Source organism: Camarhynchus parvulus, chromosome 27 (assembly GCF_901933205.1).
Source record: "Camarhynchus parvulus chromosome 27, STF_HiC, whole genome shotgun sequence".
NCBI classification, from domain to species: Eukaryota; Metazoa; Chordata; class Aves; order Passeriformes; family Thraupidae; genus Camarhynchus; species Camarhynchus parvulus.
Genome location: NC_044597.1, coordinates 3,123,877 through 3,139,230, shown reverse-complemented (window position 1 = coordinate 3,139,230; position 15,354 = coordinate 3,123,877). Strand labels below are relative to the sequence as shown.

The 15,354-nt window shown below is 58.5% G+C and overlaps 2 protein-coding genes across 2 annotated transcripts; one reads left to right on the top strand and one right to left on the bottom strand.

Moving 5' to 3' along the window:
- Positions 1 to 1,702: 1,702 nt before the first annotated feature.
- Positions 1,703 to 5,709, bottom strand: P3H4 (prolyl 3-hydroxylase family member 4 (inactive)). Its single transcript, XM_030966219.1, has 8 exons — positions 5,060 to 5,709; positions 3,646 to 3,795; positions 3,359 to 3,530; positions 3,159 to 3,287; positions 2,907 to 3,052; positions 2,735 to 2,821; positions 2,480 to 2,621; positions 1,703 to 2,404 (listed from the first exon to the last, which is right to left on the bottom strand). The coding sequence occupies exons 1-8, from the start codon at positions 5,549 to 5,551 to the stop codon at positions 2,394 to 2,396; spliced, it is 1,329 nt and encodes a 442-aa protein (XP_030822079.1). The 5' UTR covers positions 5,552 to 5,709; the 3' UTR covers positions 1,703 to 2,393.
- A 1,288-nt stretch (positions 5,710 to 6,997) lies between these two features.
- On the top strand, positions 6,998 to 15,260 carry FKBP10 (FKBP prolyl isomerase 10). The gene is made up of 10 exons (XM_030966162.1): positions 6,998 to 7,328; positions 8,474 to 8,619; positions 9,597 to 9,786; positions 10,662 to 10,807; positions 10,897 to 11,086; positions 12,055 to 12,200; positions 12,725 to 12,914; positions 13,179 to 13,321; positions 13,827 to 13,990; positions 14,252 to 15,260. The coding sequence occupies exons 1-10, from the start codon at positions 7,108 to 7,110 to the stop codon at positions 14,435 to 14,437; spliced, it is 1,722 nt and encodes a 573-aa protein (XP_030822022.1). The 5' UTR covers positions 6,998 to 7,107; the 3' UTR covers positions 14,438 to 15,260.
- Positions 15,261 to 15,354: the final 94 nt, after the last annotated feature.

Here is a 15,354-nt window from a genome sequence, read left to right as displayed (position 1 = left end):
TGCCAGGCGGGGATTCTCAGCTGCGAAGGGAGGTGAGAGACAGCGCTTCCACCGCCCCTGCAAGAAAAAGGGAATTCATGGCTGTGCGCTGAGATCCGGAGCGCAGCCAGAGAGCTCTCGGCGCAAGGAAATGGGCACGGCACGGCACGGCACGGCACGGCAGGGCACAGCGCAGCTGAGGCGTCAGCCAGAAATCTCATTCGTGCTCCCCTCTTGCTCAAGGTCGAGGGTGTCAGGGAAGCGCCCCGGTGTGACCCAGCTTGCTGCAGCCGTGCCCCTGCATCCCCTGCATCCCCTGCATCCCCTGCATCCCCTCTCCATGTCCCAAACCAGTCACTGCATCCCATCTCTGCCCCCCCGGCACTGCCCCGCAGCTCCACTCTGTGTCCTGGGGGACAGGACGGTGACATGAGGGACAGGACGGTGACATGAGGACAGGACGGTGACATGAGGGACAGGACGGTGTCCTGGGGGACAGGACGGTGGCCATGCTCAGGTCACAGCCGCTGCCGGCTCCCACCTCCTCTCCCGGAGCTGCTGCTCCTGCCTGGCGCTGCCAGGAGCGATGGATGCACATCCAGCGGCTGCAGGACAGGGACCCCGGGCGCCCCACGGCTGCGAGGGGCTCTGCCTGGTGCCCGGAGATCAGGAGGGAGGAGCTGGGGCTGGGGAGGCGACACGGTGCCCAGGAGTGTGTCAGAGCAGGGCGGAGGCCCCGTGGGCCCAGTGCCACCCTCGCCCAGCTGTTGGGAAGATCCACAAGCCTTTGTCCAGCTGCGATCCCCGCTCATCCTCTGCTTGTGCCGCCGGCCACACCCCAGCGGGCTGGCACTCCCCTCCCGGGTGGCTGTGACCCATCGGTGACAAACCCAGCTCCTCCCAGGTGACAGGACAGCCCTGTCCCGGCGCAGGGTGCAGCGGGTGCCCCCTCCCAGCGCTGCCTCCCCCAGCGCTGAGCTTTGCCCACGGCTCTGGGGGCTCAGCCGCTGCCCCCTGCCCTGCAGAGCTGGAAAAGCCCCGGTGAGCAGGGGTTCCAGGCAGGGCAGGGTGGGGTGCTGGCAGCCTCTTGCCACCCCCTTCCTTCCATTCCCATCCCTTCCCACCCCCGGGGCCAACGCTGTGATTCAGCCTCTCAGTTTCAGTCCTCGTAGCCAATTTCCATGCGGAGCAGGAGGGAACAGGGCAGGGAGGAGTGAGCAGCCACACACTGCCCTGTGCCTCGTGCCTAGGACTGGCACCGGTTTGTGGGCACCAACAGAGACCCCCAGCGGGCCCCAAAACACAGGAGGTCACCCCACCCTGCCACCCCATCCATCGGGGGATGCAGGAGCATCCCCAAGGAGCAGTGTCACAGTGCTGCACCCCAAAACAACCATCAGCTCATGGATATCACACCCCAGAGACCCATATGGGGCAGGACATGCTGCCCTCCAGCCACGTGAAGCTCTCCCCCCTACCTCACCTGCCGGCCTCAATGGGGGGGTCATGGATCCCTTTTGGGGTGCCCCTCATGGAACCCAGAGCCTCACAGGAGCCTGGCTGCTCTCATGGCCTCCATGGGTCCCCAAAACTCCTCCCAGCTCATCTGTGGGGACATCCAGGCCCGAACTCATCCCTTCCTCTCCCACAGCAGAGCCTCTCCTACCCTGAGCTCCTGGATCCCAGCACATGGAAGGTGGAGGCAGCCTTGAAAAGACCAGTCTGGATTTTATTAAAAGTTCAGCACCAGTAAACATATAAAAAGAAGGGAAATCTTAAATTAATGGAGCTTAAGGCTAGAGAGGGCTGGTGTAGCAAAATTTCAAGGCACAGGCAGGGCATGGGCACCTCAGCTTCACCCTGTGGTGGCACAGGGAGGTGACACACCAGGAGCCCTCTGTAGCACCAGGCTGGGGAGTCCAAGGGGAGCTGGCAGATTGCCTGGGAGGCTGGAGGAACAGGAGCAGGAGCCTCAGGAAGGGGCAGGAGCAGCTCCAGCAGCATTGTGCACTGCTCCCAAAGTAGGGGTAGCCCCCCAAGCCCATCAAGACAACACAGGGGTCAATCCTGGTGCATCATCCACAGATCCTGGGGAGCAGCTGAAGGACACAGAAATCCCCAGGGCTGTGGGGCATCACTGCTGGTCAGGGCTCCTGGGGCACTGGGGACAGGGGTGGCCCAGGCTCCTGGGCAGGCAGGGACCTTCGGGGCTGCTGGTGTTCCACTGATGGGAGTTGGGCTGTGCCAGCAAAGCCAGCCCTGCTGCAGGATGCTGGGCAGGATTGGCCCCTCCCCACGAGTCTGAGTTTCTACCGGTGGCTGGGAGGAGCCCGAAGCCCGATGTCCCCAAGGTGGCATTGCAGAGCCACCACCACCCAGCTCAGTTGGTGCTGGCTCCCCCTTCACCTGGCTCATCATAGGATCTCTGCAAACAAGGAGAGTTTGGTGGCACCAGGGGTGTGGACAGCAGACTTCCCGCCCTATAGCATGACCCCCAGACCTTGGTCGTCTTTGTCTCCTTTGGTCTTGGGTTCCTGCCACCACTCTGAGAAGAATCCCTCCTCATAGTCACCTTCACCCTCGAACTCGCCATCAGAGGGCAGGTCCAGCACCTCCAGCCGCTCAGCACCATCCACCTCCATCTGCAGCACAGGAGGGCAGGAGGAGGCTCAGCAGCCTCATCTACACTCTGCTCCAGGGCTGCTTTGGGGGATCAAACCCCCCCACACAGCACCCTGCACCCCACATCAGGTACCTCATCATCGTCGTCCTGCAGGTACTGCCGGGCGAACTCCAGCATCTTCTTCTGAGCCGCCGTCTGGTTGTGGTACCTCACGGCTTCCTGGGCTCCCAGGGGGAGAGGGGCTGGGTCAGACCCTCCCTGGGCAGTGCAGGGCCACAGGATGGGGGGCTGGGGGGGTGCTCACCGGCCGTGGCTCGAAATCTTCCTCCTGGAGGCGCCAGCGCTCGCGGTGGAAGCGGTAATAGACCAGGTTCTGCTGCATCACTGTGTCCCCCGGGTCGAAGAGCATGTAGCTGGAGACGCTGCGCACAGCGTCCTGCACGTCGTTCACTGAGGGGAGCAGAGCCAGCTGACGCGGGGTGACACCCCTGGCAGGGCGCACAGCACCCCAGGGTGCCCCAGGGCACGCGCAGCCCCCGCTGCCAGCGGCACTCACGCTTGTAGTAAGCGAATTGTAGGTAGTGGTACATGGTGGCCACGAATTTCTCCACGAAGTAGCCGCCCACGTTGGGGGTGAGCTCGGTCTCGCAGTCCACCTTGCACTGCAGCACGCTCACAAAGTGGTCTGGGGGGAGATGTCGGGTGTTGCAGACCCGATTACCTCCCCAAATCTGCCGTCCCCCAGCCCGCCACTACCTGCGATGGCAGGGTAGAAATCCTTGAACTCCTGGAGCTCGTAGGCGCCCTCACAGCCGGCCAGACAATCCTCATAGGCCTTGTAGTACTCGGCCAGAGCCTGCTCCATGTCGGCTGCACTGCTCCGGAAATCCCCAGCGTTGTACAGCTTCACTGCCCGCACGAATATCGGCTGCAAGGAGCCCTGCTCAGTGAGGGAGAGCTGCTCCCCTCGGGGTTTGGCAGCACCAGGTGGGCTGCGAGCCCTGGGGAGCCCCTCTCCTGCCCCAGCCCCATCCCCTCCTCACCTCATAGGGCTGAGCTTCCAGGTCGACCAGGTATTCATCCACATCCAGCATGGTCCTGTAGTAGTTCAGGTACCTCAAGGTCATCTCGTGCTTGGGGTTTTTCTGCAGGAAGGTGTGGGCAGCAGACACGGCTTTCTCGATCTTATTTGACTGTGGAGGGAGGTGCAGAGACCTGCTGCAGGGCAGCCTGAACCCACGCTGCAGCCAAGGGGGCCTCAGCACCCAGCCAGACCCTTGGGCTGCAGGACAGGGGGGTGATCCTTGTGGGGAGCACCCCTGAACCCACACTGCACAATCACCCACTGGCAGGGATGAACAGACAGGATCTGGGAGCATGGACACTGCAGGTAACCCCAGCCACACCAACCTCCTGGCTGTGCCCGTGGTGGGCACAGGGACAGCTCAGCCTCTCATGGGCCCCCACATCCAGCCAGGAGTGATCCACGTGGTGTGAGGAGGATCCATGAGCTGTGGGTTTGACCCACACATCAGCTCCTCTCCAGAACTCCCATCAGACCTGGCTGCTGCCCCTGCTGCTTTATGGGCTCTCGGGTTGCAGCTTCAGGGGAGTGAGCAGGGAGGGAGGGTGGTTTGAACGACCCATCCATGAAATGGGTTTGGGCCAGAGCAGCAAGAGGAAAAGGCATTAAGGATGAAGCCAGGCAGTCCCTCACCACTGCCAGGTGAGTGGGGCTGCAGCGCTGAGTGCTAAAACAGCACCAGCAGGGGAAGGTGCCAGGGACCAGACCCTGACCAGAGCACTGTCCCCTGCCAGAGCCACTCTGGCCAGCACATGGCCACCCGAGGGGGGTGCCTTGTGAAACCTCCCTCCCCAAAACCTCCCTCCACATCTGCACTGTGAAGCTGAGCAACTCCTTCTTTCCATCCAGACACGTGTCCCATCACAACCACAGAGGCACTGAACCTTCCACCTCAGGCCCCCCAGGCTGGGGCAGCCCCTGTGTGCTCTCTGCCTGTCCAGGGAGACCTTGGGCCACCGGGACAATGCAAGGTGGGACAGAGGGACACAACCACAGGGGCCCCCCAGTCGTCCTGCCTGATGTGTCCCAGATGATGCTGACGTGCCACGGCTCAGGGGCAGCATGGAGGAGCTGGTGGGGGATGCCAGATGGGGAGGGAAGGAAAGGGGAGGCACCTGACAGCAGGGTGCAGGATGGAGTGGGGCACGGATAGATGGGAGTGGGGTTCAGGGTGGGCAGATCAGAGGCTGACAGTGTAGGAAGGGGGCACAGGATGGGGATGCAGAATGGGGGTGTCAAAGAGGAGGCACAGGATGAGACCCGGGAAGGGGTGTGCCCAATCAGGAGGCAGGATGGAATGGAAAGATCAGCGGTGCAGGACAGAGGAGCAGGACCCCCCCCACCCCTTCCCCCTTCCATTTGCACCGCCTCACCTTGAAGAGCGCGTAGTGCAGGTACTGGTAGGGCTGGCGGCGCTGGAAGTCGCGCAGGGTCTGCGCCGGCGGGTAGCGCAGCTGGAACACGGGCAGCTCCCGCTTGCAGGCTCGCAGGCAGCCGGCTCGGAGCAGCAGCCGCCCGAAGAGCCGCAGCTCCCGCTCCCACTCCCGCTCCCCGCGGGGCTCCGCGGCGGGACCCTCCCCGGCAGGAGGGGGCTCCCCGGCGCAGCGGCGGTGGCAATGCGCCTCGCTGTCCCGCAGCAGCCTGTGCAGCCGCAGGCTGGCCTCCAGCGCCTGAGCGCTCTCCGCCCACTGCGCGTCCGCGTACTGCTCCAGCGCCCGCTCGTAGGCGCTCTGCAGCGGCTCCAGCGCGGCCGCGGGGAAGCCGCGCACGCTGTACTGCTCGTACTGCGCCGCGCACAGCCCCGCCGCCAGCACCGCCAGCAGCGCCCGCGCTACCGGCACCGGTACCGGCACCGCGCCGCCCATCCCTGCTGCCGCGCACTGCCCGCGCACTGCCCGCGCACCGCCCCGCGCAGTGCTCCACGCAGCGCCCGCGCACTGCTCCGCGCAGAGCCCGCGCACCGCCCTGCGCACTGCTCCGCGCAGCGCTCCACGCAGCGCTCCACGCCGGGCCCCGCGCACCGCCCCGCGCAGCGCTCCACGCCGGGCCCCGCGCAGGGGGCGGGCAGCAGCGGGGATGGGCGGTGCGTGGCGAGCGCGCAGGGTCTTAGTGCGGCTCCGCCGGCCCCGCGGGGGCTGCGCGGGGGCTGCGCGGGGGATGCGCAGAGCCAGATGCCTCAGCAGCACTGTGCGCGGGTGGATTCCTCAGGCCAGCGGTGGCCGGAGGTGTCCCCGCCGCTGGCCCGTGCCAAGCCCGAGGCCACACGCCCTATGCCGTGCCAGATCCCGGTCCCAGAGCTGTCCAGTGCCAGGCCTCGGCATGGCCGCAGTGGCCCCGGCCCAAACCCAGAGCTCTGTCGCTGGCTGGACGGTGGCACTGAGGGATGTCACTGCACAGGGCAGCAGCCAGGACGCAGCTGAGGTTTCTCCCTGCGGAGCAGAGGGCGCTGCTGTGGTGCCAGCACCCCTGTCAGCACTCACTCGTGTCCCCCCAGGCTGCTCCGAGCCGTGCTGAGGGTGCTCCCCCCGGTGTGGGGTGCAAATCCCCCGGGGCTGAGCTGGGGGAGCTGATGGTGCTTGGCTGGAGCTGTTTCTCTCACTGGAGCACTGAGCCTCAGAGGGGCCGGGCTGGGATTTGGGTTTGGGTCCAAAGCCTGTTGCATTTCCCACCTGGCACTCACCAAAGGCTCTTGCCACGGGACCTGTTTCTTGCCGATGGATTTGGGGGAGCCGGGATGTGTGGGCATCACCTCTGTGAGAGTTTGAGGCTGTGTTTGTCTGGGAAGGACTGCTGGGAGAATTTCACATTTCTGAGTAAAGGCTCTGCCAGCAGCAGACTCGTTATTAAAACACTTAATTCCTTTTATTTACTCTCCCGAGCTGCTGGGACTGAGCAGCAGCATCTTGGGCCGGGTGCAATGAGCTGGCAGGGGCAGAAGGAAGAAGAGGAGGAGGAGGAGGAGGAGGCACAGCAGCGCTAGGACCTGGGGCCGGGACGGGCAGGGCCGGGCTGGGCCTGCAGCCGCACAGAGGAGGAGCTGCCCAAGGAAAAAAAAAAAGAAAGAAAGAGAAAGAGATTAAATAATGAGAGGGAGGAGGAAAAAAATAGGAGGGTAAAAAAAGAGGAAAAGGGGGAAAGGGGGGAAGAAGAGAAATAAATAAAGGAGGGGGAAAAAACGAAGAGGAAAAACAAAAGAGGGGAAAGGAATGACCCCTCCCGCCGTGGATCGCTCCGTGCCGCGGTGTCCGCTCCCGGCGCGGCGGGGGGAGCGCGGCGGGGCCCGGACACGTCTACAGAAATTCCAGGCGGGCCGGGCTGGGCGGGCGGAGGGAAGCGAAGGCAAGGGGCGTCCCGGGCAGGAAAGGGGCGTCCTGAACCCCCCGCCCTCCTCCTTCCCTTCCGCCGCCTCAGCCCCAGCGCCATGGCCATGGCCCCGGGCAGCCGCTGCTGCCCCCTCCTCCTCCTCCTCCTCCTCCTGGGCGTCCTGGGGGCCCCGGCGCTGGGCGACCCCGGCCCTTTGGAAGACGTGGTGATAGACAGATACTATATTCCCAAAATCTGCCTGCGGGAGGCGCAGATGGGGGATTTCATTCGCTACCACTACAATGGGACCTTTAAAGATGGCAAAAAGTTTGACTCCAGGTATCGCCCGCGGCTCCGTGGCGGCTGCATGCGGGGGGCAGCTGCGGCGGGACCCTGCATGCCTCCCCCAGCCCCCAGCCCGCATGCCGGGGCAGGCAGGCAGCCTGGAGACCCCGCATGCCTCCCCCAGCCCCGGGGCAGCCAGCGCAGAGACAACGCCCGGCTTCGAACCGAGCAGGGGTTTTGGTGGGCGCTGGGCTAACTCAGGAGCCTGCACGCTGAAGCGATCCCCAGCGCAGGCTGCAGCCCCCCAAACTGATCCCACAGGAGCTCCCAGCCCCTCGGGGAGCCTGCACCCCCTCAATCCGCAGAGCAGTGGGGTAGCCCGTGCTAATTGGGCCCTAATTGGCAGGCTCTGCACGCAGGAACACGTATGTGCATGTGCTGCACAGGCAGGGAAGTGCTCGAAGCACTTTGAGACGTGGCAGCAGCAAAACCCTTCATTATAGCGGAGGATTTGCTCTGCTGGCCTCAGAGCTCCTTGGCCCCCTGCTCTGCTCGTGCTGGCTGGGAATCAGGGTTGGGGCAGCCCCTGGTTTGCAGCACCATGTGCAGGAAGGAGCACTGGGGACACAGGAATAACTGGAGCAATCAGAATTTCCCAGGCAGGTGTTGTTTTGGAGCTCTGGAAAGCAAAGAGGGTTCGCAGTTTGATGTGTTAAAACACAGTTTGATGTGTCTTATCTTTCTTGTGAGCATCAATGGGGGAGAAATTAACTGCAGTGGGAGCCTCACTGCTAAAAGAATTCTCTGTCAGGAGGACATCTGCTGCCCCAGTAGTTTCTTGGAGTATTTTAAGGTTTAAAAATAAAACAAATTTGCAGTTTAAAAATGAGGTCGGGAGGTCATCTTTTGTCATTACTGTGTAAAGCTCTGATGTGCCAGGTACAAAATGATTTGGAAGCAGTGGAGCTGCCAGCCTCCAGGGCAGCTCAGTGGGTGAGATCTGGGGAGGGTCTGGATGGCTTCTGGGGCTGAAATCCTGACCAGCTGCCTCCAGCAGCATGGGATCGAGCCCTCCAGCATCCACATTTTTGATCTATGGGCCCTGCCTGCCACACAGGCTGTGATGTGAGACCTGCACTGGCAGCTTTGGGAGCTTCATCCCTTTTCTCAGCTCTGATGGCTCTGTCCCTTTGCCCCAGCTATGACAGAGGGGCCACGGTGGCCGGTGTGGTGGGCGTCGGGCGGCTGATCACGGGCATGGACCGGGGCCTGCAGGGCATGTGCGTCAACGAGCGGCGTCACCTCATCGTGCCACCCCACCTGGGCTATGGCAGCATCGGCGTGGGTAAGGGGCCCTGGCACAGGGGGCTCGGGGAGAAAAACCCCCCAGGGGCGGGACAGGGCTCCAGGCCCCCTCTGGGAGATGGGGCCTAAGTAAGGGTGGCTCCATGGCCAGAGAGTGGTGCTGAAGTGGGGCGTCCCTGGTGGGGTGTTTCCCATGGCAGGAAGGAAATGATGGATCTGACTCCATGTTCTTCGAAGGCCAATTTATTCTGATATGGTATGATGTGATATGATACATGATATGATATATGATATTATATATATCATATTAGACCATATATTACACATTGATATGATATTATTATATTATATTATATTATATTATATTATATTATATTATATTATATTATATTATATTATATTATATTATATTATATTATATTATATTATATTATATTATATTATATTATATTATATTACATTACATTATATTACATTACATTACATTATATTACATTATATTATATATTATATTACATTACATTATATTACATTACATTACATTACATTACATTACATTATATTACATTATATTACATTATACTATATTATACTATGTTAAATAATAGAGAAAGGATACTTACAGAAGGCTTAACAAGATATTAATTAAAAACTCGTGACTCTCTTTTCAGAGTCCCGACACAGCTTGACTGTGGTTGGTCATTAAGTTAAAACAACTCGCATGTTGGATAAACCACATTCCAGAGCAGCAAAACACAGGAGAAGCAAATGAGATAATATTGTTTTCCTTTTTCTCTGAGGCTTCTCAGCTTCCCAGGAGACGAAATCCTGGTGAAGGGATTTTTCCAGAAAATGTGACAGTGACACCCTGGGAATGAGGGGTCCTGCCCCCAGCTGGGCTGTGCTGGGTCTCCAGCAGTGGGTTCAGGGGAGGCTTCAGGGGGCCGAGCCCATGGCTGGCCTGGGCTCAGTGTTGGCCCCACTTAAGGCGCTCTGTCCTTGCTGCTGCCCCTTTAGCGGGGCTGATCCCCCCAGATGCCACCCTGTACTTCGATGTGGTCATGCTGGACATCTGGAACAAGAACGACAAGCTGCAGATCACCACCCTGTCCAAACCCCAGCGCTGCAACCGCACGGTGGAGAACTCAGACTTCGTGCGGTACCACTACAACGGCACCCTGCTGGATGGGACCCCCTTCGACTCCAGGTATGGCCACTGGGATGCCCCCTGGCCTCAGGGCACCTGGGATGCATCCTCTGCCTCCACACTGGGCCACTTGGGGTGGCTGGGACCCAGGGACACCAGCCTGGGCACACGGTCGTGTAGGAGCGTTTTGGGGTAGGACGGTGGGGATGGACAGAGATGAGAGATCTCTGCAGCCAGGTCGTGGAACTTGGGGTTCATTGCAAAGGGCCAAGTGCAGGGCCCTGCTGGGAGCTGCCAGCCACAGCTCAGAGCAGGCCTGAGAGAAGAGAGGGGGAGAGAGGATGAGAGGGTAAGAGAGTAAAAGGGTAAGAGAGCGAGGTTCCCATTCCAATACAATAAATCTTCTTCTGTGTCGAATATTCTGATTCTCACTAACCAATCTAGTACAAGACACAAATCCTATAGCATTTACATACAGCCTATAAGAATCATTACATTACCATACTGTGTTACATTTTAAACCCTAAAAACTCCTCTTTGGACCCCTTTGCTAAGCTGTAGGGTCTGCTCTGACCCTTGGAGCTGTCTGCAAGCAGAGGGTGTTGTTTCATCAAAAGGGGATCACCTTCAGCTGGCCATACCATGGTTTTCCAGTTGATCAGTAACTAAGGGATCTCAAAGCTTGCTTTCGTTTCAATCTCGCTTATAGTTTCCTATATTCTCAAAATCTTTTGCCAGACAATCATATTTATAAGGCTTTCCTGTTTCATCTTCCCCAACAAGTCGGAGCAGCCTTACCCTGTCCTCCCTCTCCGCTCCCCAGCAGGGCTGGTGCAGCTCCATGACCCCCCAACCAGCCTCTGGCACAGCACTGCTCTGCCTGGGGCTGCTGGTGTGGCCCCAGAACCATCCCAACTCTCATTTTCCACCACCAGCTACAGCAAGGGCAGCACCTATGACACCTACGTGGGCACGGGGTGGCTGATCAAGGGCATGGACCAGGGGCTGCTGGGGATGTGCGCTGGGGAGAAGAGGAGCATCATCATCCCCCCGTTCCTGGCCTATGGGGAGAAGGGCTACGGTGAGCCAGGCACCACCCCATCCTGCCAGCCCTGAGCAGAGCCCCCTGGTGTAGGATCCTCCTTCAGGCTGAGCTGTTTCCTCTCCCAGGGACGGTGATCCCGCCACAGGCGTCACTGGTGTTCAGCGTGCTTCTGGTGGATTTCCACAATCCCAAGGATGGTGTCTTCCTGGAGCACCTGGAGGTGCCAGAGACCTGCAAGCGCCGGGCTGTGACCGGGGACTTTGTCCGCTACCACTACAACGGGACACTCATGGACGGGACCCTCTTTGACTCCAGGTGTGGGATGGGGACACTCATGGATGGGACACTCATGGATGGGACACTCATGGACGGGACCCTCTTTGACTCCAGGTGTGGGACACTCATGGATGGGACATGGATGGGACACTCATGGATGGGACACTCATGGATGGGACACTCATGGACGGGACCCTCTTTGACTCCAGGTGTGGGATGGGGACACTCATGGATGGGACACTCATGGATGGGACACTCATGGATGGGACACTCATGGATGGGACCCTCTTTGACTCCAGGTGTGGGAGGAAGTGGCCCTCTAGGGAGAGCCCCTGATGTCCTCTCCTGGCTGCAGGGAAAGGCTGGTGAGGGGATGTCAGAACCCAGGACATCCCTCTGGCTGCCCTGGAGGGCTCCATCCCCTGCCCAGGGGGCTCAGAGACCTTGGCACAGAGCCCAAGCGCCCTGTGCCTTGATTTAGCCCTTGGAAAAAACAATTACCAACCTTTATATGAAGAATTACAAGCCACAAAAGTTTAAGTAGAATGATAGTGAATTTATCACAGGGTGAAAAATAGATTTTTTTGGGTTTTTAGAATGGGAGTTCAGGAGGCAAGATGGAGGAATCTGGGTGTGTCCAGCCTTTCTCCTTCTTCTTCTTCTTCTTGGCCTCCATCTTCTGCTGTGATGTTGGCACTTTTAGATTGGTTTAGAGTAGAAGCTCACTGTCTAACATAGGTGATAGGAATTGGGAAGTTATGGTAAATATTGTACATGTAGTTTTTAGTAGGAAAAAATAACACTGCCCGGGGGCAGACAGAGTGCCTCTGACTGTCCTGCTGAGCAGACCTCAGCAATGGGCATGAAATAGGCTAAAAAAACCAATATTTGTTTGTTGCATCTTTTGGAGCAAGGTTTGGTTCCTGGGCGAGCGGGAGAGGCTGGGTTGGGGTGTAGGGGCTGGGGGGATTGAGGGATTGATGGTGCTGGGGGTTCTCTCGCTGCAGTTACTCCCGCAATCAGACCTACAACACCTACATTGGGAAGGGCTACATCATCCCTGGCATGGATCAGGGGCTGCAGGGCGTCTGCGTGGGAGAGCACCGGCGAGTGGTCATCCCCCCACACCTGGCGTACGGCGAGAACGGTGCAGGTAAACGTGCAGAGGGCTCTGAGGGACACCTGTGGGCTCTGGTGTGCTCTGAGGGCACAGCAAGGGCTGTGGTGGAGTTCACAGGGGTCCCAGGATGAGGGAAGAGATGAGAATCTTGACTCCGTGTTTCAGAAGGCTGATTTATTATTTTATTATATATATTGTATTAAAAGAAAATGATATATTAAAACTATACTAAAAGAACAGAAGAAAGGATTTCATCAGAAGGAATAGGAAGGAATGATAATAAAATCTTGTGACTGACCAGAGAGTCCGAGACAGCCGGACTGTGATTGGCCATTAATTAAAAACAACCACATGAGACCAATCAAAGATGCACCTGTTGTGTTCCACAGCAGCAGATAATTATTGTTTACATTTTGTTTCTGAGGCGTCTCAGCTTCTCAGGAGAAAAGGATTTTTCATAAAAGATGTGTCTGTGACAAAGGGGTGTGGGAAGAGGCAGGGAAAGGCTTCACCAGCTCTGCAGCGCTCCAGCAGTTCTCCTCATCCTCCTCTTCCAGGAGATAAAATTCCCGGCTCAGCCGTGCTCATCTTTGATGTGCACATCATCGATTTCCACAACCCCGCGGACCCGGTGGAGATCGAGACCGTGTTCCGGCCCGAGGGCTGCAATGTCACCAGCCGCCACCGCGACTTCGTGCGCTACCACTACAACTGCTCCCTGCTGGATGGCACCCGGCTCTTCTCCTCGTGCGTGCCCCCCAAGCATCCCTGCCCTTGCTGGGGACAAACCCTGGCTGGCACTGGGCTGGGAGTGACGGGCACCAGGACCTGGGACAGGCAGATCGGCCACAGGGCAGCAGGAGGGGTAAGGGGACACAGAGGGATGGACGTGGCTGTGGCATGGAGGGGGTGGAACTTCATGGCACGCCAGGATGGAGGATGTGGGATTCTGCGATGGAAGGGTTGGGATTTCAGGGCTTTTCTCACCTGTTTCCTCTGTGCCTCCTGCAGCCATGACTACGAGAAGCCCCAGGAGGTGACTCTGGGGGCCAACAAGGTGATTGAGGGGCTCAACAGTGGCCTGCTGGACATGTGTGCAGGGGAGAGGCGTGTGCTCATCGTGCCCCCACACCTGGGCCACGGGGAGAGCGGAGGTAGGGGAGTGTGACCGTGTTCACGGGGGTCTGAGCAGGAGGGAAGAGACGAGGATCTGACTCCGTGTTTCAGAAGGCTTGATTTATTATTTTATGATATATATTATATTAAAACTATACTAAAAGAATAGAAGAAAGGATTTCATCAGAAGACTAGCGAAGAATAGCATAGGAAAGAATGATAACAAAGGCTTGTGGCTCAGACAGAGTCCTAGCCAGCTGTGATTGGCCATTAATTAGAAACAACCACGAGACCAATCACAGATGCACCTGTTGCATTCCACAGCAGCAGATATCCATTGTTTACATTTTGTTGCTGAGGCCTCTCAGCTTCTCAGGAGGAAAAATCCTAAGGAAAGGATTTTTCATAAAATCTGCGAGAGGGGAGTGTCAGCTGATGTGTGCCAAGCAAACTGGGTGGTTTAGCCTTGCTGGGCTGGGCTCCATCACCCCTCACCCTGCCAGGGCTGTGGGGCTCAGGGCTTTGCCTGTGCTGTGTTTCCAGCCCGGGGGGTGCCTGGCAGCGCCGTGCTGCGCTTCGAGGTGGAGCTGATCTCCATGGAGGAGGGGGTTCCTGAGGGCTACCTCTTCATCTGGCATGGGGAGCCACCAGCCAACCTGTACGAGCAGATGGACCTCAACAAGGACGGGGAGATCCCTGCTGAAGAGGTGAGTTGGGTGCAGGAGGAAATGGGGGCACAGGGGACCCCACCCTGGGCAGCAGCACTTGCAGGGCACTGCTGGCTCTGGGCACTTGGGAGCCTGCAGGGCTGTGCAGGAAGAACAGCCCAGTAAAAAGCATTGCTGCTGGGTGTGGGCAGTGTCCCCGAGGGCAGCCTCTGCTCCCTGTCCTTGGCATGGGCTGTGCTCTCCCTGCCTGCCCGGTGCTGGCTGTGCAGAACCAAGCAGCAGCATCTGTTCCCTCTCCAGTTCTCCACCTTCATCAAGACCCAGGTGGCAGAGGGGAAAGGCCGCCTGATGCCCAGCTCTGACCCAGAGAAAGTCATTGCTGACATGTTCCAGAACCAGGACCGCAACCAGGACGGGAAGATCACACCTGAGGAGCTGAAGCTCAAGTCGGATGAGGACCAGGAGAAGATTCATGAGGAGCTCTGAGGGGCAGCCCCTGCTGTTCTGGACTCATCCTTGCCATGTCATGGCTGCTCTCCCACCCTGGGATCTGCCCCCTGCCCCTCTCCATCCTGCAGGGGGTTGGGTTTTGATTTTCACCTCTTATTAACTGAGGATATTTTGATGACTTCTCCTGAGCAGAAAAACTCAGCCCCCAGCTAATAAATCCAGACAAGAAGATGTCCCCTCCCTAAGCCATTTCATCCCCCACCAGTGACTGCAGGTCCAGCTCCAGCCCCTCACCTGTCTGTGCTGTAGGGGGGATCCCCCTCACCTCCACCCCTTTTTTGTAGTTTAGGGTTGGGAATTGGGTTTTTTAGATACACACTTAAAATTCTTTAGAGAGAAGGAAGAGAAGGCTTTTGTCCCATTCCCTGCTCTGCCCCTGCTGCCATCCTCCCCGGGCCAAGAGGCTGAAGAGGGCTCAGGTTCCCAGGGTGAACTCTGCAGGCACCTGCTGTCCCAAAAATCTGGAACTGTGGGACCTGGCAAACCCCTCATCAGCTGGGAGAAGGGAACAGCCCCTCATTGCATTGCCCAGCCCTCAGGGAGCAGCACTGTGCCCCTTCACACCCTCCCACCTCCCAGCCCCAGTGACTGAGACCAACCAGACCTGTTTAATTTCAATGCCCAAATGCAGGTCACAGTGCTCAGGTCCTCCTGCTGGGGCCAGCACAGCTCCCAAACCCTCTGCAGTCTGTCCTGGACAGGGACAGAAGGAATGCAGGAGCACAGCAGTGCAGAGTGAACCCCTCAAACAGGGACTCTGCCTTGCACCAAATAAATCATTCCTCCAGGTTTCCAAGGAGTTCGACTGTGTTTGGTTCCTTTGCCATGAAACACTCCCATGTGTTGGGGTACAGGCACAGGGACCAGCTTCACCCAGGGGCATTCCAGGCTCC

What these genes read in the sequence shown, in the direction of transcription:
- P3H4 (XM_030966219.1), bottom strand. Translation starts at nt 5,551, where the DNA reads ATGGGCGGCGCGGTGCCGGTACCGGTGCCGGTAGCGCGGGCGCTGCTG. An exon ending in TGGAAGCTCAGCCCTATGAG is followed by an intron (nt 3,531 to 3,645) that starts GTGAGGAGGGGA and finishes GGCTCCTTGCAG; the next exon opens with CCGATATTCGTGCGGGCAGT. An exon ending in AAGATTTCGAGCCACGGCCG is followed by an intron (nt 2,822 to 2,906) that starts GTGAGCACCCCC and finishes CTGGGAGCCCAG; the next exon opens with GAAGCCGTGAGGTACCACAA.
- FKBP10 (XM_030966162.1), top strand. Translation starts at nt 7,108, where the DNA reads ATGGCCATGGCCCCGGGCAGCCGCTGCTGCCCCCTCCTCCTCCTCCTC. An exon ending in GGCAAAAAGTTTGACTCCAG is followed by an intron (nt 7,329 to 8,473) that starts GTATCGCCCGCG and finishes CCTTTGCCCCAG; the next exon opens with CTATGACAGAGGGGCCACGG. An exon ending in GGGACCCTCTTTGACTCCAG is followed by an intron (nt 11,087 to 12,054) that starts GTGTGGGATGGG and finishes CTCTCGCTGCAG; the next exon opens with TTACTCCCGCAATCAGACCT.